Source organism: Artemia sp. Qi Xiang Cuo, chromosome 9, assembly GCF_049724085.1.
Source record: "Artemia sp. Qi Xiang Cuo chromosome 9, ASM4972408v1, whole genome shotgun sequence".
Classification (NCBI taxonomy): Eukaryota; Metazoa; Arthropoda; class Branchiopoda; order Anostraca; family Artemiidae; genus Artemia; species Artemia sp. Qi Xiang Cuo.
The window spans coordinates 2,480,645-2,503,918 of NC_142802.1; the positions used below are offsets into that span (position 1 = coordinate 2,480,645).

A 23,274-nucleotide genomic window follows, 5' to 3' on the forward strand; every position below is an offset into this window, starting at 1 on the left:
AGATATTTCAATGGAAGTTACCCATTCAATTTCCAATCAAGTGAGCCTTTTTTGAAGTTTTTACAACAAAATTTTATATAAAAACCTTACATGCCCCCAAGGGCATTACTTACAACCCTTGCCCTGAGAGTTGTAGGGGAGGGGGGTTGTCATCCTCAAAAACCTAATTTCCATGCCTTTAAACTACATTGAACGAAATTGCTATCACAAAATTTTGATTGTATGTGTTTGGGAAAATGGTGGGCATGAGAGGGGGACTAGTTGCCCTCCAATCACTTTTGACTTTTAAAAAGGGCACTAGCTCTTTCAATTTCCAGTTGAAAGACCCCTTTTTGAAGTTTCTACAACAACGCTATCTATAAAAACCTTATATGCCCCCAAGGCATAACTTACAACCCTTGCCCTGAGGGGTGTGGGGGCTTTGTCATCCTCAAAAACATTATTTCCAGAACTTTAACTATGTTGAACAAAATGGCCATCTCAAAATTTTGATTGGATGTGTTTGGGGAAATGGTGGCCATAATAGAGGGGTTTGTTGCCCTCCAATCATGTTTGACTATTAAAAATGGGCACTAGCCCTTTCAATTACCCATCAAATGAGCCCTTTTTGATGATTCAACAACAACCTTTTCTCTAAAAAAAAAAACCTGATATGCCCACAGGGCATAACTTACAACCCTTGCCATGAGGAGTGTGTGTGTGTGTGTTTGTGGGGGGGGGGGGCGGGTGACCATCTTCAAAGACCTAATTTCCAGAACTTTCAACTACATTGAACAAAATGGTTATTCCAAAATGTTGATTGGATTTGTTTGGGTAAATGGTGGGCGTGAGAAGGGGATTAGTTTTCCTCCAATCACTTTCAACTATTAAAAATGGCACTAGCCCTTTCAATTTCCAATTGAATGAGCTCTTTTTGAGGTTTCTACAACAAAGCTATTTATAAAAACCTTATATGCCCCCAGGGCATAACTTATAACCCTTGCCCTGAGGGGTGTGAGGGGTTTGTCATCATCAAAGACATTCTTCCAGAACTTTCCAGAACTTTCAACTACATTGAACAAAATGGCTATCTCAAAATTTTTGATTGGATGTGTTTGGGGAAATCTTGGGCGTCAGAGGGGGGTTTGTTACCCTCCAATCACTTTTGACTATTAAAAAGGGCACTAGCCCTTTCAATTTCAAATCTAATGAGCCCGTTTTGAAGTTCCTACAATGAGGCATTCTATAAAAACCTTATATGCCCCCAGGACATAACTTACAACACTTGCCCTGAAGGCTCTTATGGGGTTATCATCCTCAAAGACCTAATTTGCAGAACTTTCAACTATGTTACAAAATGGCTATCTCAAAATACTGATTGGATGTGTTTGGGGAAATAGTGGGTGTAGAAGGGGGGTTAGTTGCCATCCAATCACTTTTGACTATTAAAAAGGGTGCAAGCCCTTCCAATTTCAAATCAAATCCGCCCTTTTTGAAGTTTTTACGACAACTCCTTTGATAAAAAATGCCCAGGTCTAAAAAAAAAAAAAAAAAAAAAAAGTTTTACCAACATTGTTCTTTGCTTAATCAGTGATATGGCGCTGCCTAGTAGATTTTTTCTGAGACAATTTTTTTAGGGGGGGGAGTAATACCCCCCCCCCCTAAGACCAGGTATTGGGGGTAGAGGGGGGGGGATCAGTTATGAACCCTTAAGAGGCTAATTATTGTTTTTTAGGGTTTTTATCTGGTGAATATTTGAATCCTATTTGTATCCACTTTTTAATCATATGTCACTAAATCAGATAGGAACAGCTAATTAAGGACTTTGGAAAATGCATAATCTGTATGACCAAAGTAGCAAATGCCTAGGATAGTTGCTAAAATTCATCCTGTTTTGATATTAATAAATAAAGTGACAACATATTAGCCACAAGGATAAATAAATTTTCTACAATCAGGGACATGCATATGCTACATCTTTTGATCATAAACAAAATAGTCATTTTTATCATCTTGGTTCTATGATTTGAAGTAAGCAGTAAATTATTTTTCAAGCTTTATTGAATTTTTTAGTTTTCTTAATCATTGAAACCATCAACAAGCCTTTCATCAAAGTAATTTTGAAAGCACTTGACTTAAGACAAGTTTGCAGCTAAACTGTCACGCATCTTCCTGGGCCCTAGTTTGGGCTTTAAATTTGATTAGAAAGTGTTGCTTTTTCAGGGTAATAAAAGCCTTATTCTGCAATTTTATTATATATGCTTTACTCTAACAAAATTCAAGGCACTAAAAAGACATTAAAAATAAAAGAAAAAATTATTTTCAGAAAGTTATGATAAACTGGAAAAATACCAGTTTGAAAATCCATCACAGTGAATATGTAACAATCTGCAAGTTTTGTTGACATAATTTAAAAATGGAGTGCCATTTCCAAGTGGTGTTGATAGTATTATATGTTCTATAGTTGACATTAACTTATTTCAGAAATAATATAATGGATGTGCCTCAAATTCCAAACATGGCTGAGCCTATCACCATTCCTGAGACTTCTGTTGTTAAAAATGGTAAGTTATCCAATTAAGATTTTGGTAACAAACTTAAAAGAAAGCTGTTTTTCTTTAGTAAACAATTGTCTCTTTTTGCTCTTGCTTCTGAAGTTCTCCCTGGTAAAAATAGCAAAAAGAACGAACATGCAACTGGATGAAAGCTATGTAATAAAAGGGCTATTTTGCTAAACAAAGTCTAATTTATTAGCTATATATTTTCAGTTTGAGGAGAAACATGTCTTGAAGTTGAAAAATTTTCTCTTACTATTTTCTGTTTTCAGGTTTAAACAATAAGAAAAATTAGAAAGCAAATTAAGAAAGCAATAAGAAAAAAGCATTCTTACTAAAGAGTCAGTTTTTATAGCAGCCACAATGATTATCTATTGATAATAAGGACTAGTGTTATTAGAATTGTCTATAATAGTTTATTATATATTAATTATAGGGACTAGATTCTGTCTCTTACAATAAACATTTTAAAACAAAATGGCCTACAACCTTTTTGAAAACAATTCTTGAATTTTGTTTGTTTCCTGTCATGTGTAAATAAATCAAGAAAAAGAAAAGGAGTTTATGATAAAGTATATGTTGGTGATGGAAGAGGATACACCAAACAATCTTCTTTTTTTAGCTACCACTAAGCACCTACAAGCTGTTGATTTTTTATCTTGTGACATTTATTATTGTCTTGTGGTCTTTGTCTTGCCATTTTTTATCTCTATTATTTCCTTGGCAAAAAGCACATAATTCCATCAGGTTTTTTCAACTTGTCTAAATTCTGTCAAGTTTCCTAGTTCTCCCAAACTTTTGTATCAAGAGCTGTTCAGGTGTTGCTATTTTTATACATTGCAGTCAATAGATTTCAAGTAGGAGGGGTGCAAAAAATTGATTATTCTAGTTTGTCTTTTTGTAGATTTTAGACAACTTCCCCTTTCCCACCCTTCACATATTCACTTATGTTCCAAGTACTGTTTTTTTTGTTTTTTTTTTCATAAATATGTGATATTTGTTCAGTACAACTAAGTGTGATTATCAAAAAGATAGCCAACCGTAGATATTCAAATGTTTTATTTTCCAGGAAACAGTGTCTGTATATTTATTGAAACGTTATTGTTATTAAACACTAACGTGTCTTTATATTTATTGAAAATAATATTTTCATCACATGGATCTGTTGTTGATTTTAATCAATGCTTGTTCTTAAATTTAAGCTAAAACCCTATTTATTCTAGTAATAGTTTGACCTCATTTAGTCTGATTTGTATGTTTGTTGTCATAGGAAGCGCAATAGCACTGCCTAAGTAAAGAACAATGCTGGCACAATGTAATTTTTTTTTCTTGGTGTTAGACCAGGGCAATTCGTATCAAAGGAGTTGTCGTAGAAACTTCTAAAATGGCTCATTCGATTGGAAGTTCGAGTGGCTAGTGCCCTTTTTAATAGTTAAAAGTGATTGGAGGGCCCTTAGCCCCCCCCTACGCCCCTCATTCCTCCAAACACACCCAATCAAAATTTTGAGATAGCCATTTTGTTCAGCATTGTTAATTACAAGATAGGAAATATGTTTTCGAGGAGGACACTCCCCCACAACCCTCGGAGCAAGGGTTTTAAGTTATGCCCTGAGGGTATTTAAGAACAATGTTGGCACAAAGTAATATTTATTATTTTTTTTTCCTTTAGACCAGGGCACTTCATATCGAAAAAGTTGTCGTAGAAACTTCGAAAAGGGCTCATTCAATTGGAAACTGGAGTGGATTGTGCCCTTTTAATAGTCGAAAATGATTGGAAGGCAACTAACACCCCTTCCACGCCCACCATTTCCCTAAACACATCGAATCAAAATTTTGAGACAGTCATTTTGTTCAACGTAGTTGATTTCCATATATAAATTATGTTTTTGAGGAGAAGACTCACCCACTGCCTTCAGGGCAAGGGTTGTAAGTTATGCCCTGGGGGCATAAAAGGTTTTATAGAAGATGTTGTCGTAGAAACTTCAAAAAAGGCTCATTTGATTGAAAATTTAAAGGGCTAGTGCCCTTTTTAATAGTCGAAAGCGATCGGAGGGCAACTAGACCCCCCCCCCCCCACGCCCATCATTCCCCCAAACACATCTAATCAAAATTTTGAGATAGCCATTTTGTTCAGCGTAGTTGATTTCCAGATAGAAAATATGTTTTTGAGGAGGACACTCCCCCACAACCCTCGGAACAAGGGTTTTAAGTTATGCCCTGAGGGTATATAAGAACGATGTTGGCATAATGTATTATTTATTATTTTTTTTTCTTTAGAGCAGGGCACTTCATATCGAAGAAGTTGTTGTAGAAACTTTGAAAAGGGCTCATTCAATTGGAAATTGGAGCGGCTTGCTCTTTTTAATAGTAAAAAGTGATTGGAGCTCAACTAGCCCTCCCCCACACCCTTCAATCCCCAAAACACATCCAAACAAAAATTTTATATAGCTATTTTTTTCAGGGTAGTTGATTTCCAGATAGAAAATATGTTTTGAGGAGGACACTCCCCCACAATCCTCGGGGCAAGGGTTTTAATTTATGCCCTGAGGGCATATAAGAACGATGTTGGCACTATGTATTATTTATTATTTTTTCCTCTAGAGCATGGCACTTTGTATTGAAGAAGTTGTCGTAGTAACTTCGAAAAGGGCTTATTCAATTGGAAATTGGAGTGACTTGTGCCCTTGTTTATAGTCGAAAGTGATTGGAAGGCAATTAACACCACTTTCATGCCCACCATTTCCCGAAACACATCCAATCAAAATTTTGAGATAGCCATTTTGTTCAGCGTAGTTGATTTCCCAGATATAAATTATGTTTTTGAGGAGTACACTCCCCAACAGCCTTCAGGGCACGGGTTGTAAGTTATGCCCTGGGGGCATATAAGGTTTTTACAGGAGGCGTTGTCGTAGAAACTTCAAAAAAGGCTCATTCGATTGGAAATTCAAAGGGCTAGTGCCCTTTTTAATAGTCGAAAGCAGTTTGAGGGCAACTAACTCCCCTCTCACGCCCACCTTTTCCCCAAACACATCTAACTAAAATCTTGAGATAGCCATTTTGTTCAACATAGTTTTAAGTTCTGTAAGTTATGTTTTTGGGGGAGAAAACCCCCTCAAAGCCGTCAGGGCAAGGCTTGTCCGGTACGGCCAGGGGACATATGAGGTTTTTATAGTAAGTGCTGTCTTAGAAACTTCAAAAAGGACTCATTCGATTAGAAATTGAAAAGGCTAGAGCCGTTTTTAATAGTCGAAAGTGATTGGAGGGCAACTGACATCCCTTCCACGCCCATAATTTCCCCAAAAACATCCAATCTAACTTTTGAGATAGCCATTTTGTTTCCCGCAGTTTAAAGCTCAGGAAATTATACCTTTGAGCAGGACACTCCCCCCATAGTCTTCAGGGCAAGGGTTAAAAGTTATGCCCTGGGGGCATATAAGTTTTTATTGAAATCTTTGTCGTAGAAACTTGAAAAAGGGCTCATTTGATTGGAAATTCAAAGGTCTAGTGCCCTTTTTAATAGGCGAAAGTGATTTGAGGGCAACTAACCCCCCTCTCTCGACCACCTTTTCTCTAAACAATCCAATCAAAATTTTTAGATTGCCATTTTGTTCAACGCTGTTGATTTCCAGATAGAAATTATGTTTTTGAGGAGGACACAGCCCCCAGGGCAAGTGTTGTAAGTTATGCCCTGGGAGTATACAAGGTTTTTATAGAACGTACTGTTGTAGAAACTTCAAAAAAGGCTCATTCGATTGGAAATTGAAATGGCTAGGGCCCTTTTTAAGAGTAGAAGGTGATTGGAAGGCAACTAACACCCTTTCCACGCCCACCATTCCCCCAAACATATCCAATCAAAATTTTGAGATAGCCATTTTGTTCCACGCAGTTTAAAGTTCAGGAAATTATATCTTTGAGCAGGACACTCCCTCCGCAGTTTTCAAGGCAAGGGTTATAAGTTATGCCCTGGGGCTATAAATAAATTGTAAATTATTGCTGATAGAGGGGGGGGGGAGAAAGGAAGCTATCATTTTCAAATGATAAAACCTTTTTTTTAAGCAGGGACGCCAAAAAGATAATTATTTTTTTCATTTAAAGTGGAGACAGAAGAAAATGATATCAAATTATCTGGGAAACCATTGAAATATTTTGATAGACCCAGAGTCTCCTACTAGGACTTGTTCATTGTCTTGGGTATTTTGAGATTTATCATAGGCTACAGGCCTGATTTAGCTTTTGTGTGTGCTCCCTTTTAAATAGATTCTTTGGATGTTATTGAATGCCACGGTGAATTAATGACTCAGTTTGCCAATAATTTGAGGTATATCTGAATAATTTTTAAATTATTGTTGTTGTCTTTGTATCCCTTTACTCATTCCCTCAATTTTTTTTTCAAGGAACACTAAGCTGTTTAACGTTATTTTGCGTGTTTTTTATTTGAACCATATAGTGACCTAGTTGTTAGTAAATTATTTTTCTAATGAAAGCTGAGACGGTATCCTATCAAGGTGGTATCCAGAGGGTCGAGGGTAGGGAGGTATTACATTTAAATGGTAATATCTCGAAAAATTTTTTATTGAAAGCAGGGGTCCCAAAAAATTTTTTTTTTTTAAATTTAAATCAGAGACGGCATCCTATCAAGGTGATATCCAGAGGGGGGGGGGTAGTGAGAAGAGTGCTAGGTGATATTTCTATAGCCCTATGTTCCTTCCCATGCTATTCTATAGCACTATGTTCCTTCCTATGTTATTCTATAGCAGCTCTACACCTTTTCAAAGAGAGTCAGTACTCCCTCACACAGTTTGACGTGTTTGGGGAGATTACGTTCCTTGGCACCTTTTCAGAGCATGTACTTATGGATACCTTTCCAAGCAACGTGATTAAACACGCTTTTACAATCGGAATTGTTTGATTGACATTTGCAAAAAGGGATAAGGAATTCGCATTTTGGACAATATGAACGATATTAATTAATGTTTGAATAATAGGAGTGTGATTGATTCTAATTAGTGATTGGATAATTTTTTAACAAGAAATCTCTGAATAAAATATTTTTGGAGGGATGAGTGAGAGTTTTGCTTGCCTTTCGTTGGTACCTTTTCAAGCGAGTGGGGATTCCCCACCGGTTCCTAAACATTGCAAAAAAGATAGCAGTATGAACGGGGATTCCCCACACAAGTGTGTTTCAACTCCAAGTTTTTCAACCACACTGTTTTTTTGAGCCAACATCCGTTTTTAGGAGCCAGTCAGAGACATCGGAGCTTGGAAGATGGTGAAAATAAGGGTTAAAGTGATTAGCAGTTAAGGTAACCCTGAAGAGTATGTCAATTCATACCTTATTTATTATAAATTTGGAAAAATATTAATCTATGAAAATGATTAACGATAATAAAATGGTCTTATGAGTTGACCTAGCTTTACTTCTTCGATGTGTTCTGTATAATACACAAGTTGTGTTTGAACAATGTTGTGAGCTTAAAATAGGGTCCAACGTTATAGTATACTAAAAAGTTGATACTAAGAGAGATGTAGATGGCAAGAAAATAATTTTAATAAAGAAATTCAGAACAAACCATAGAAATCCTTGCAAATCAAGTAGTAAGGTGTATGTGAGTACGAACCATCAAGGATCATAAGCACCAATGACCCTAACCAGCAGAAACATCAACCCTCCAGAGGTCCCCTTTCCCCAAACTCGAAGGGTGGCCCCTCCCTCCAACTTTTTGGGCCCCCTCCCGCCTTTTTTTTATTTTTTTTTGGCAATTTAAATTTTTTATGATAACAAGTATCATTCATTACGTTTCGGTTGCCATTGAGCCGGGTCAGCTCCTTACTTACAGTTCGTTACCACGAACTGTTTGACAACAGGATACACTTAAGAAATGCAGGTTTTCGTACCATAGGCCAAGTCATTATATACAGAAAAGCACACATTGACATGCACTTTTGCAGACTTTAATGTATATATATATATATATATATATATATATATATATATATATATATATATATATATATATATATATATATATATATATATATATATATAACGTGAACCGGCTCATTCTGGAGACAACAGGATACACTTAAGAAATGCGGGTTTTCGTACTGTAGGCCAAGTTATTATATACAGAAAAGCACACATTGACATGCACTTTTGCAGACATAAATATATATATTCAGAAAAATTATTTTCTTGATTCTTCTTGAAAAGTGCACTTATGCACAATTATAAAGTACAAATGTAACTTATTAGGGTCAACAAGTCAGAATTTCTCTTTGGGGGGCGGGAAAGGTGATGCCGGGACCAGAATTTTCAAGAAGTTTTTTTTTATTATAGATATCTGAATTACGATTTTTTTTTTCATTAGATTTGACGATGCTTGTTTCTCTTCAGAAGTAAAACTTACAATTTCAATGAACAATCATATATTTGTAAACATATTTTCTTACACGTCAAAGGGACTGCATCAGCACAATGTTTCGTGATAAAAAGCGCGAGAATTTACTTGGCTAAAAGTTGCAGAAGTTATTTATTCTTAGTGTATTAAAAAAGAAAAAAATAATTAAAGAAAGGAAAGGATTCCTCAACCTTAAAAGAAGCACACCTAGCATTAGGGCCCAGTATATGCGCTGATATAGTGCATTATGCAATTTTTAACCGCCTGACCATTTGATACTGTTGGGTTAACGAGTACAATACAAGTAGCGTACAATAATTAAAAGTTGAGTTCTTAAGCACAATAATGTTAGTGAAGGAACAAATATGTATAAAGCGGATTAAATAATATTCAATTGATGATTGAGGGCTTTTTCATTCATAGTCTGGATTCTCAGGTGGTAAATAAAAAAGACAAACCCTCACCTCACCTTCCAGATTATCTTTTCAGATTCTATTCCCACAAGCTAATTGTCAATTATATTTAAATTTTGGCAAAATTTAGAAAACAGAGTACAAACTTTCTATCTGTGGATTCATTTTCAATGAAAAAGCACAACTTTCCCAAGTCTATTGTACAAGTTTTCGCCAGTTTTGCTCCTATAATTTTCTCATTGTATATGCTAGGCTACTGTAAAGTCAAAAGATTATCGATGGTTTTAACCGTAAATCCTAGGCTTTACTAATTCCCTCCAATTATCAATGAAAAAGCCCAATAAACATGAATAACCAGAACCCCTTTACATTCTCAATGGGTTATACACCTGTCACCTTAATTCAAATATTCATACCTGAGCACCCTTCTTGGACAACTAATTCCCGAACATAAAACTAAAAATAAAATAACAGCGTAAAAATGAAGAAATCCCTTCATAATTAAAGATGGTAAAAAAAGAAAGAGGATGGAAAGAATAGACGAAAAAAGGCAACAATAACTGTTTACAAAAAAAAACAAAAAAAAAACATATAATGACAACAAATTCACTACCAGGGTTCCCATAACTAATTTTTTTTTATCTTCTTCAATTCATTTTCAAGAGAGCGGGTTCAGTCTGGAATCGGGAAGGGGAGTAAAACAATATGAGAAAAACATTGCTAGTCTAAACAAAAATATATCCTCCTTTGGGTTTATTTGCATGCACTTTGTAATCAAGTGTGCTGAATATAGATGACAAAAAGCTATTCTGCCTTTATTAAAGGACATACACAAGGGGAGGGAGCTCTCGGCCCACCCCCTCGAAATTGCAAATACTCCTAAATTGGTGGGCATTTCTTATCCAAAATGACAACTCTACTCCAAAAGGAGCGCCTTAGCTCCGCCTTCGAGTTCAACTGAGATAGACCTTTGCAATCGCCTCGATTGACCAAAGCAACACCAAATATCGCGGATAAGGCATCACGAAAATTTGATAATGAAAAGGAATGGAAATTGGATTCTGAAATATTTACTATTTTGAATTTTTTGGTATGTCAGTCAATAGATATTGATTTGTTTGCGACTAGATTAAATTTTCAGATTAAACCATTTGTTTCTTGGAAACCAGATCCAGAATGTTTTTTCGTAGATACATTTGCAATGAATTGGAAGCATTATTTCTTTTATGCATTCCCCCCATTCAGTTTACTTCTGACGACTCTTCAGAAGGTGGAAACAGATCAGGCCACTGGTATTTTGATCTTTCCAAATTGGACCACACAAGTATGGTATCCCTTACTATTAAAGCTTTTAATAGGAAGTCCAATATTACTACCAAATGATAATTTTACTTTGTCTCTCCCACAGAAACCGACCTTGCACCATCCATTGTCCAAGACGTTACACCTAGCGGCTTGCGTCGTCTCCGGCAAGGGCTTCACCACCAAGGATATTCTCCCTCCACAGTCGATATTATCATGGATGGGTGGCGGGATTCAACTAAGCGCCAGTACAAAGTTTACATTGAAAAATGGATCGACTTTTGTGGAAGAGTTCAACTGCCCTCCCAATTTCCGTTCCCGTTGAAATCTCAGCGTTTCATCATGAGCTTAACCACCGCATATTATAATGACTTTAAAATACTAGTGTTGCTTTGGTCAATCGAGGCGATTGCAAAGGTCTATCTCAGTTGAACTCTCAGCTACGCTGGCGCTCCTTCTTTGGAGTAGAATTACAACCAAACTTCAAACTTGGTAAGTTTTTGTTTAATTTATCAATTAAATTTTTCTTTTTACAATTGGCACCACCCCAAAGAAACAAAGTCCTGGGCACGCGACCTACTCTCGTTATTTAGCAGTTTTTTCTAGTGGAAGTAGGATATATTGAACAAGAAAACACAAAATGTGTCGTGCGTCGAAATTTTACAAAAAAAAAATATATAAATCCACACAGATACTTTCTAATATAACTCCAAATGTAAAAATTTGAATGTTAACAACTCAATTTGATAACTATTCGTTATAACTTCATACATTTGTTTATATAATTTCCTATATCTTCCAACGTTGCCAAAGATTTCCTACATTTTACCTGTTTTTATGATTTTATAAACCCCCCCCCCATAGTATAAATTCCAACTCCCTGACTAAAACTTCATCAAGTTTCTTTTTCTTAAAAGAGAATATACAAATATCAGCTGATATAAATTTCGGAAATCGACTTTCCTTTACAAGATTGGTAGAATTTCTTCAAAGCTCAAATATCTTATTAAGGAAGAAGAAGAAGAAACGTACCTAGTATATCTTCACCAATAGACGCGTTCAATTCTACATCAGACCACTCGCCTTCACTCTTCACCTCTGTATCGCTGTCATTAAAATCTCCTTCAGGTCTCGGAATCTGAACCATATTTTCTTTATAGTCAAGGCGGGAATCGTCCAAATCAATTGAATTTTTTTCATCAATACGTTGCAGTGGTGGAGGGTGAGCCTGATCAAACTTGCGAATTCGTATCATTGGATGCGTTGGCACTGAGTTCACATTTAAACTGTCAAGCTTTCGTTTTTTGAAAGATGGACTTTCACTTTTGGGTGGGGTCAATGGGGCTTCAACTGTCTTTGAGTCTTCAGTTTCACATAGACCACGAATTTTCAGATTTTCAGCAGTTTTGATTAAACTTGGTAACTTATGTTGGACTATGTTTACTTCACCTTTGTACATATATTCAACTAATGATTGCAACTCGTCGTAGGAAACATCTTTTAAGTACACAATTATATGCTTATCATCGCTCACTGAGTTTAGAATTTCCTACAAGAATAAACTAAGTATAAAACCTAGTTTTTGCAATCTAGATACAACTACTACTACTACTAACAGCTCATTGCAGCATCATAATAGATGGATGGATTTAATAAACAATAACTTTAACAAAGGAAAATAAAATATCATCATGTTCTCTGCGCAAACCTCTATGGTTAGAAGTGTCACATGACTATATAGTATTCTAGAGGTTGACTCACATGTTCCTTTAAAGGAACCAAAAGAGGATAGTAGTTCATTACCTAAAATAGTTCAAATAGTGACCCCAAGTATTCCCAGAAAAATATAAAAAATTTACACCTTAAATTTTTTTTTGGTATTAGACAATCTCCCCAAAGAAAATTTCCTGATAACCCAAGGGTTCCATTTGTGTGTACACCCAAATTTGTTGGTACCTATGTATTAACTGGTGGCACCGCTGAAACTACTAAACGTTTTTTTTAAGATTTATGCTCATTGAAAATATGGCACACATCATCATCACGCACTTTGTGCTGAAAAGCTGTAAGAAAAGACGGACCCATACTAATAGTAACAAAAATGCTAAGAAAATAAAATTTCAATTAGAATACACCCATCCACAGAATTTGCTTCTTTTTACTGATTCTATATATGTAAAATCCACTAAGTTTAAAGTTTCCCATCAAAAGTCAATAATGTCAGAAAATTTTCATAGTTTTATAAAAAAAGGGATTAAACTTCCCCAAAAAGGGACAATCTTGATTAAACTGACGTAATCAAATTCCTGGCCCTATGTCAGAGGTCTCAAACTCCTGTGTGCAAAAACATTAAATTTTACATGTTCCTGAGAAAGTTAATCAGGGATAAATTCGCAAAATACCGAGAGACGGATCATTTGAACAGATATTCAGAGTTCTAGGACCCCTTTTTAAGCAAGAAAGGAGATTGTAGCATGACAAAGTATCGCGCGACTATGATGAAATAGCAAATCAGCTTAGAACTATCGAACAGCTATTGACATGACCACATAGTTTCACAGCAGTCGCTCAAACACAATATACAGTCCATACAAGAAAAATGGTTATTAAAATGAATGTGCACTCAGTATTACTTTGAAAACTGTCATACACTACTGCATAGTTACACACCATTTTTTGGGGGGAGGGGGGAGCGGCAGTGGATCTTTTTCGCGGGAGAAGGGGTGCCTGCAGACTCAAAAAGAGAATTTGTATACCCAATTTTGCGTGAAAGACCCTTGAGATGTATATGGGGGAGGTATTTCCGGTCTTCGTCTGGACTACGCGAAATCAGTAGCCTGAATTCATATTTTTGCTCGGGTGTTCTCCGCAGTTGTACTCTTGATTGCTTACTACCACCACGTGTCTCCTGCATGGCACCGGCTTGCAAGTCGCAAATACCGAAAAGCTCCGTATTTGTTCCGGCGTTTGTAAATACTTGATATTTTTGCTGAGCCTCCTATTGTATCTAAAATATACATTATTTTGTGAGAAAAACCACATCGATGAGCCGATTTCGTCAATCCCTTATTAAGAAAAGTTTTCAAAAAAGAAACACAGAAACATGTTCTTTGATGTCGCCGACATTTCCCCTCCGAGTTAGAGAGATGATAATTGTGTCTTCTTGTAAATACATCTTTTCTTTTTGCATTTTTCAAGTTAATTTGCTTTTCTTCTTATAGTACTTTGCTGATTTTTTTTTAACGTTGTTGTTAAATGGGTTATAGCTCTCCTATTAATACAGAAATAATTTTGGCTTGAAAAAAAAGATACTATTCGTCCGCTTACTTGCAAATAGTTGGGCTCTAATCCCCCCCTATCTTTACACTAGATTTTAGCTCATACTTTATTAAGAGTAGAATTAGCGTAAATAATATGTTGAAACTAGCTCAAGAGATAGCAGGGATAATATAGCTTATAGGATAATATCCCTTAGTTTTAAGTTTTAACGTTGGTCTTTACTTTCATTTAAACAACAGGTTTTTTTTAATTAATTAGTTAATCTTTTTAATAAAGTTAAGGAAAAATTGCATTCTAATTGTGAGTTCTAAGCTATTATTTGTCTTTTTTACTTATGTAATATTTTTTTTTCGTTCTTCTTCTATTGTCGTTTGAGGTGTACGAAGGAGTATAGTGGATTCTTTGGATAGTCGTTTTCCTCGTTGTTACGGTGACTCCAGTACGGTGCTGAGTACTCAGCAAAGAATAATGTATATATTTATGTATGTATTCTTTCCGAAAACGGCTTCATATATTTTCGGGAAAATTAGAACCTTCGGATATTCTCGCATTAAAAAAAAACGATCTAGATAAGTCAGAAGTCTGAGAAATTCGTTAAGAGCCGTTTGGTTTTTGCAAACGACGTCATGTACTATGTTAGTACATCATATAAGTATTTATATATACATATATATATATATATATATATATATATATATATATATATATATATATATATATATATATATATATATATATATATATATATATATATATATATATATATATATATATATATATATATATATATCAGTATTTGTGACATAGGTAATTTGTGATTATAACCAGAATTAAATTTTTTTTTTCTATTCCTGGCACGCCCCTGGGACAACTTATCTTTGCAAGTGCATGGGCAGGGTAGAAGATTTAGTTGAAAGACTTTGTTTTTCAAGTATTATATATATATATTTATTTATTTTGTTAAGTTTTGCTATTATCAATAAACTTAATTTTAACTTAAAAAAAAATCTTTATAACCTAGTAAGTTCAAACTCTTAACTGCTCAATGGGATGGAGCATCAAGGGATAGAGAAGGAGTTTATTGGCCTTTTGGGTTAATGCCGTGACGAATTTGTAGTAGTAGTAGTTGTGAACAATAGTTCATAACTGTTTACACTTGATTGAATACATTTTGATTTTGGATGGTCCAAGTTGAAATATGTGTTGAAACTGTTTTTTTCATTAATTAAACACCACGATTGATTTTACTTCTCTCCTACAAAAGGAATATGTTATATTTACAATATCTACATGTTTTTTTTTTCAGAACTTATTTGAAAAAAAATTATCAGTTATACGGTTACACGGATAGTTTATTGGAAACGCTTATGCAAGGGTTTCTCTCATTTTGATTGGATACAGTGCTTGTCTTTATTATATAATAAAAAAAACAAGTTTCAGCTGAAAGTAAGGAGTAATATCAAAACTTGAAACGAACAGAAATTATTATATACATGTAGGGGTTTGTCCCCTTCTCAATATCTCGCTCTTTACGCTAAAGTTTGATTTTTTTTTTGTCCGAATTCTTTAAGAACGAGTCCTGAAACACAGGAATCGTTTAATTAGAATAACAAATTTGTTCAAAAGTTCTAAAAAACCTTTAGCGTAAAGAGCGAGGTATTGAGGAGGGTGCAATCTCCTTCATGTACGTAATAATTTTTGTTCGTTTCAAGTTCTGATACTGCTCCTTACTTTCAGTTGAAACAACTTGTTTTTTATTTAGTTTCAGACCATTTTTAAATAATACCGGGAAATCCGGCTCCTCCCCATCAAAATTCCTCCCTAGGTAGTTCTTCACACGTAAAATACCCCCCAGAAAATTTCATTCTAGCTGAAAATTCTGCCCAGAAAATTTATTGCGGACGATTCTAGCTGATTTTTTTTCTTAGCATACATTCATTTGAAAAATACTTCAATTTCTGTTTAATTTAAAATTGTGCCGAAAATCCTCCCCTCCGTGAAAAGGTCTCCCCGCAAATACCCCCACTCCCTAGTAGAAAGTAACTCCCGCAAAAAAAAACTCTGGAGAATTGGGGAAGGGGAAATCCCCTTCATGTACGTAATAATTTCTGTTCGTTTCAAGTTTTGATATTGCTCCTTACTTTCAGTAGAAAAAACTTGTTTTTGTATTTAGTTTCAGATCGTTTTTAAATAACACCGGGGAATCCGGCTCCCCTCCACGGAAAATTCCTACCCCCCCCCCTCCCACGGGAAATACCACCCTAGAAAGTTCTTCCCACGTAAAATTCCCCACAGAAAATTTCCTTCTAGCTGAAAATTCTCCCCAGAACATTTCTTGCGGACTATTTCGGCTGATTTTTTTTTCTTAGCACACTTTCATTTGAAAAATATTTTAATTCGTTTGATTTTAAAATCGCGCCAGAAATCTCCCTCTCCGTGGAAAATTCTCCCCGCAAATACCCCCACCCCCAAGGAGAAAGTTACTCCGGTAAACAAATTCTCTCTGGAGAATTCATCCCGTAGTAAACTCCCCCATACAGAAAAAAGAATTTCGTATAGGAATTCTAGCAAATTCCCCAGTGCAAAATTTTTCTTGGAAAGTTCACCCATCCCCCCGGAAACATCCATCTCCACAAAAAATTATCCCCGTGGAAAATCCTCTCAGCAGAAAATTTACACCCCCCCCCCCGTCGAATAATGTCTGTATACTTCCCAATAGCCAATACTATACGTAAACAACGGGCAAATTTCATAACTTACAGACCTTTCCCCAGGGGCTGTGGGGGATCATGTTATCCCCAAATGTATAATTACTGGGCTATTGGTTCGATGGGATCACCCCTAGGGAAAACAAACAAACAAACAAAAAATAAAAAAGCTTTCGCTGTTAACAATAAACTTGAATAATCTTATATATTTGGAATTAGCATAACAAGCCAATTTTTATATATCTATTGATGTAAAAGGGGAATCTGGTTTTCAAAAGGTTTAAAATTCAATATCCTTCTCGACCAGCCTTGCTTCGAGTCTGGGTGAAGATAATCATTCTAATTATTGCTCTAACTCAAGTTTACTTTAACTAATAGGGTGGGGCTGTTTTATTTTCAGAAGTACTGTTTAGGGGTAATTTTAGGAATAAAACTTGGCAATGAAGCATCAAACACGATTCTTTACCAACAAAGGGGTTCAACCCTATCACTTAATTTATTATGACAGAGTAGCTTAAGTGAATTGGTTTTGCCTTCTAGGACTGTGGTTCAGCTATATAGCCCAAAAGCTGGTAAGAAAAGGTTGTAAGTTTTTTCTGTTTTTTTTTTTTTAGTCAGATTAGGTTAGGAAAAGACTATGAAAGTGACTTAAAATCTCGAGGGATGTCTTGAGAAGCTGCCATGGAGCAGAATGCACAAAAATTGTCTGTCTGAAACAGCTTAATGCTGCAACCTTTTAAAAGTAGCTGTATGCCTTTCTTCTTTCATCTTTTGTTAGAAATTCTTTTTAGGAGAACTTTGGGCATCAAAGCTGATATGATGAACTGATATGATTATATGATGATATAAGGGGAAACCCTTCCCCTAGGGATTTCCCCTTAATTTTTACTGCCTACAAATAAGATCCTCCACTTGAAGCAGGCTTAACAAAATAAAATAAACACCAATTCGAAAGTCAGATAACATTATATTCTATGCAACACAGCTGAGCACTAAACAAGTTGGTTGGAATAAAAATTTACAATCTCTATTAATGAGGTCCAAAGAAAAGGGAGAAATAACTCCAAGTCTCCATGGCTCTTTCCAACAAACTCAAGTGATCCTAAAATCTCTATCCCCTTACCAATTTGCAGAAATTTGTTTAAAAAAGAGGGGACGCCTAAACTCCCATAAAATGCAAACAATACATATTTTACAAGGAAAATGTGGGACTTATATACAAACTGTGAAAATCTTTCAAAAACAGGGTTTCAAAAACAGTTTAAAGGTAAAGGATACAGCCCAAGACCCTTAAAGTCCAAACCAGCAGTGCTGATCCCATCTCAAGGCCCTTCAGCCAGGAAGTGCAATGGGTGAATGGGGGCAAGCTATCCTGTGCTTTTGCACTCCATTCCTGCTTACTTCCCCCAGATTTCTCCAGGCAATTATTTAGAGCTATAAAAGAGGGTACAAAACCAGAAACCCAACATTGCGCATTCCTTCCACTCTTAAACTAGGCTTGCCTATTCTTAAGAAGATATCTTAGTTATTTGCATTATTCAAATTATTTTCATGAATGGAATAGCCTCAAGGGTGTTGAAGTCCAGATTCCTTGTCTGCAGGGTCACCAATTTGCAAAACTACAGGGAGGGGACAAGGATTTTGTTCAATTCTGTTTTAATGAAGCCATAAAAAATGTAGTTTTCAAATCCTTGGGAGGGGTGGGCAGTTGTGTTGTTCTTTCACATTTTAAAATGAAAATGCCAAAAGAAGTAATTTTCAAAATCTACAGGGCAAATGCCACTTCCACATGTCCACTTAACAGCTGTCCTTATCCTCAAAACTGAAAAAGTTATACACAGATATTCCTTATTTATTAATAATGAAATCACTATGAAGATAAATTTTTTGTAAATAAATTTCTTTATACAAAACTAAGTGTAACCCTCCTAAAACACAGTTCCTGTAGTGTCACTAGTTATGATCTAGAATGGAGACCATGTTTTTTATATACAAACCAACATAAATTAAAACAGTGAACACTTGGTTAAAATAGCTAGATTAATAAAAGAAATAAAGATAGCCCTACACTGTGCTATGGTGATTAAGCGTTCAGAATATAAATACTACATTTTTTCATTCCTTTCATAATGGCCATGTGTTTAAATCAGTGGGCTATACTATCTTGAGTGGTTAGCACACTGAAATTGCATTTCTGTTTCTGTAAAGGCAGGGGTTCAAGGTCTGGTGTTGCTGATTATTTAGTTTGGAATAGGGGTCAGCAGTAAGACTCAGTAAGAGTCAACTCAGCTCCAAATGGGTACCTAGAGAAATCTGGGGGAAAAGATAAGAAGCATTGGATGACTTACCCCCAACCAGACACTACCCACCTGCCCAAAGGAAGGGAGTTAGGATATGGTACCTGTACAATTGGGATTATTGTATGTATGCAAAAAAAAATTCAAGCAGTTACTACCTCTCAAGTCTGATTATTTTAATTTTCGCCCAGGTTTCCAAATTGCAGCTTGAACTGCACAGCTCTGATAAGCACTATAGGTAATATAAATGCAACACATAATGGGACACTATAGTTTATGTCATTTACTTTAGCACAAACTATTTATTTTATTCAACAATTGAGCCATATATCAATAAGGACTTCATTTTGAAAGTTTAGAACAATCAATGAAAAGAAAATCAAATCTATAACTCTTGTTTTAGCTTTGTAAGTGTGAAACGCAAAGCTAAATAGGTATATACATTGTATAGAGGTGAAATATCATTGAGAAAAATGTTTCACTTAAAGAAAAGAGGAAAAATACAATGTATGTGGGAAAAAAAACTTACCTGAAAATAGGGACTACAAGCAGATAATACAATTCTATGACATTTTAGAGTTTTTCCATCACATGCAAGTGTAATATCAGTCAGTGATTCTGAGACCAATAGTTTCCCAAGGAGTGCCAAAATTGTGCTTTGATGATTGTTCCATCTGAGACAGTACTCCTGTTCAGACCCCATTTCAAGACAGTGTTAATTGTGAACCAGCTGAAATTGAATATGGATAGCTAAATTTTGCTCAATAACTTGATCAAAATAAAGGTTTATTGGCAAAATTGCCAAGCATGAATCAGGTCATATTAAATTCTAATAGAACAGCTGAGTTGACTAGCAATCTTTTTGGCTACAGGTCAAAAGAATTGCTTTACATTGCACTAGGAGCAATTTAGAAGAATAATATCCCATTCACAGCACCTAAATTAAAAGAAGAAAAACCAGCAGATATGCTAAGAGTTCATAGAATCAAATGAGCCAACACAGATAACAAATTATATGGCATCTTTATGACATTCTTTGACAACTGACATTCTCAAGTTATATGACATCAACTTCATATGACAAACTACTATTCAAGAGCAATATCTGTAGCTGCTACTTCTCAAAGAAAAGGAAGCACATATTTTTTGCTTAGCAAATGTGACACAACATTAAAATAGCCTTTCCTGAGAAGAAAATGTACATGTAGAATTCTCCATAAAGTATTCTTGTTTGTCCTTTACCCTTTTTTATTAAAAGTAGGAGGAGTATTTTTCAGCAGAAAAGTAAACAATCCAAAAGGGTATTATCATTATAATAAAGTTGAGTAAGCAAAGTTGAGTAAATTCTAGGCAATATAATATTTTATATTAATTGCTGTGCACATTGTAAGTAAAAAGCACTAGTACCAATGACAGTACTGTATTAAGTTAATTTAGATCCAGTCTGCAATTTTCTTAAAGTATGCCAATTCTTCCAGTTTTGAAACCAATTCTTATTTATTAGAGAATAGTTTGGTCTTGGTTACCATGCAGAAAATGTAAGACTTATTGTGTCATTTTAGGCAATAGTGTTTTTTTATTGTTATTATTTTACCCAATTTAATCCACTCTCACCAGAACAGAAACTAACCACAAACTTGGAAAAGTAATGTCATTCATACCCTCACAAACCTTAGGGTCCAAATTAGAATCTGTAAAGGTGCCTTTGGAACCAAATTAAACTACTATCTTTTGTGCAAGGATTGCAAAATTCTATGAGCATAGGCTATGCCTATCATGTATATATATATATATATATATATATATATATATATATATATATATATATATATATATATATATATATACCCTCTCCCTCTCACAAACCTTAGGGTCCAAATTAGAATCTGGAAAGGTGAATCTGGATATATATATATATATATAAATAAATATATATATATATATATATATATATATATATATATATATATATATATATATATATATATATATATATATATATATATATATATATATATATATATATATATATATATATATATATATATATATATATAATAATAAAAAAATAAAAAAAAAGTTAAAGACTCTAGGTCAAATCCTGGGAAATAATTCTAGGTTGGTAAGCCTCCTCTTTGCTTTGGCAAGCATGCAGTTTTTAATTGCATCTATACAAATCTGTAAAGCAGAAAAGGAGGTAATAAGCCAGATTAAAAAATATATACAAATAAAATACAGCAATGCACATTTTAATCCCCCTCCCATCCCTAGGAAACAAGAAACCATTATTAATATTTATCAATAGAAGATAATGAAAGATTATGAGAATGTCATTTAACTCCTGATTTGTAGCATGGGCACCCATAATCTGAATTCCAGGGGAGGGGGGGGGGGGGAAACCTCATCTAATTGGCACTTTTAATGCTATATAATAGAAATTTCAGAACAAAAATATAAAAATAAGGCAGCATCATTTAGCCAGGGGGGGGGGGGTGCCCCCTTATGGGCACCCATGGGTAGTAGTAATTGTCCCTCTCTCTATAAACATTTCCTACTAGTCATCTGAATAAATTTGTCAAGCAAAAAAAAATTCTGAAATGCTTAATAAGGCTTAATATACTTTGCTGAAATCAAGAACTATCCTGGCCAAGGCATACAGATTCCAAATACAATGATCAGTACTCTTCTAATTGAATTGTACCCCTTCCCTCTAAAGGGACCAGATTTAGCCCTAGGCTGCACATGAAATTTTACTGAATTTGTGGAGTTTCTGTTACTTGTTTATCTTATTACTTAACAATAGTTGTTCATAATTCCAAATAAAGGGGAAAAAACACAATCAACAAACTTGCATCCAGCCTTGGGAGGCTTTTTTCCTTCTTTTTTCTAACTGAACTTGGTAACTTTTTACCAAATCATATTATTTACTTACAAATAAATTGACTATACCACTCAATGCCTTTTTTTATGCTCTTTATGAATATAATAATCATTTTTGTGGGAAATAAATTTTAGCCCCCACCCCTATATATACCAATTCAGAGTATATGTTTGCACATTAGGGGGGGAGGTGGGGGGAAAGTTTAATCTTACCTCTCATTTACATCAGAAATAAAATTTACCCTCACTCCCCTAATGTGCAAATATATACCCTGAATTGGTATAAATAGGGATGGGGGTAAAACTCATTTCAGACAAAAATGATCATTAGCTATATTTGGAAAGAGCATAAAAAAAGGCATTGAGTGGTATGTTTACTTTATTTGCAAGTCAATAGCCTAATATGATTTGGTAAAAATTTACCCTGAATTCTCTCTTACAAATATCCTTAACCCACTTGGCTTTGTCTTGATTAGGACTGTAGGATACCTACTCTTTTGATGTAGGCTGAGGCTATTAGGCCTATCTCATGATAAAAAACAGTTGATATATAATCATGGTTGCATAAATCCAGCCTAAAATCATTAGAACAGGGATCATAAGATCCATAAATCTATATTCTTAGAAGATACCATAGGCTAGTTATAATCTAAGCAAAAAAAAGATAGGACTCAGATATTAAACTAGGCTAAAGCAAGTCTATTCCTCCTTGACCCAAATATATAGATGAGTAGCTACTTACTTGACGAGTAGTTATAGTCACTGCCAACTTTTTCATAGAACTGATTTCTCTCTACGTACCTTGTATCCTGGTAGTGATATTCCAATTCTAAGGCTCCACCCCCTGCACACCATTTGGATCATAAATGCTCGATTTCAAACTGTCCTGCGCAAATTTGTATCCCTTACCCGTCATCTACAATAAAGATAACATGCTGGGTCGCTGTTTTTCGCCAGAGGGTTCCAGTTTCCTTCAAATAGGCCCGCAAATTCTCAATGTCTTTTAGTACGTTCCTGGTCAAAATTTTAATTAATAGGTATTTACTTCAGGTTTAATACAAATTACCTGGAAACCGAGAATGGTCTTTAAACTAATGCTGGGATACGCATTATAATAATCACTAAGAATAAAATAAAAATGAAGATCCTCGAGAGCCAATGCTGGCGCATAGGGGGTCGAGTCGCCGTTTCACTTACTGGTTCTTTTTTACAGGGACAAGAAGTAAGCTTGTCGACCCATTTTGCTGCAACGGGTTCGATTGCCGCCGTTTCACTTACTGGTTCTTTTTTACAGGGACAAGAAGTAAGCTTGTCGACCCATTTTGCTGCAACGGGTTCGATTGCCGGGTCCCGTGTTGCCAAGCAGAACATCATTCCATTGTACTACCATAGGGATAAAAATGATTAAATTATGAGTAACTTTAATGGGTTGTTGCAAAATGGGTTTACTGCAAAAATACGGA

At 35.1% G+C, this 23,274-nt stretch overlaps 1 protein-coding gene across 2 annotated transcripts in view; it reads right to left on the reverse strand.

The window, feature by feature from the left end:
- Positions 1–22,666, reverse strand: part of LOC148948221 (uncharacterized) — a 69,283-nt gene extending 46,617 nt beyond the window's left edge. Inside the window, exons 1-3 of one of the 2 annotated variants that reach the window (XM_089093829.1) lie at positions 22,613–22,666; positions 19,461–19,661; positions 11,680–12,196 (exon numbers count right to left, since the gene is read on the reverse strand). In XM_089093829.1, coding sequence (XP_088949955.1) covers positions 11,680–12,196; positions 19,461–19,634 — 691 coding nt within the window. In that variant the 5' untranslated portion in view covers positions 19,635–19,661; positions 22,613–22,666. Of the gene's footprint in view, positions 1–11,679; positions 12,197–19,460; positions 19,662–22,553; positions 22,587–22,612 lie in introns of those variants that run through there. The other variant, XM_089093830.1, reaches the window with a different exon arrangement.
- Positions 22,667–23,274: the final 608 nt, after the last annotated feature.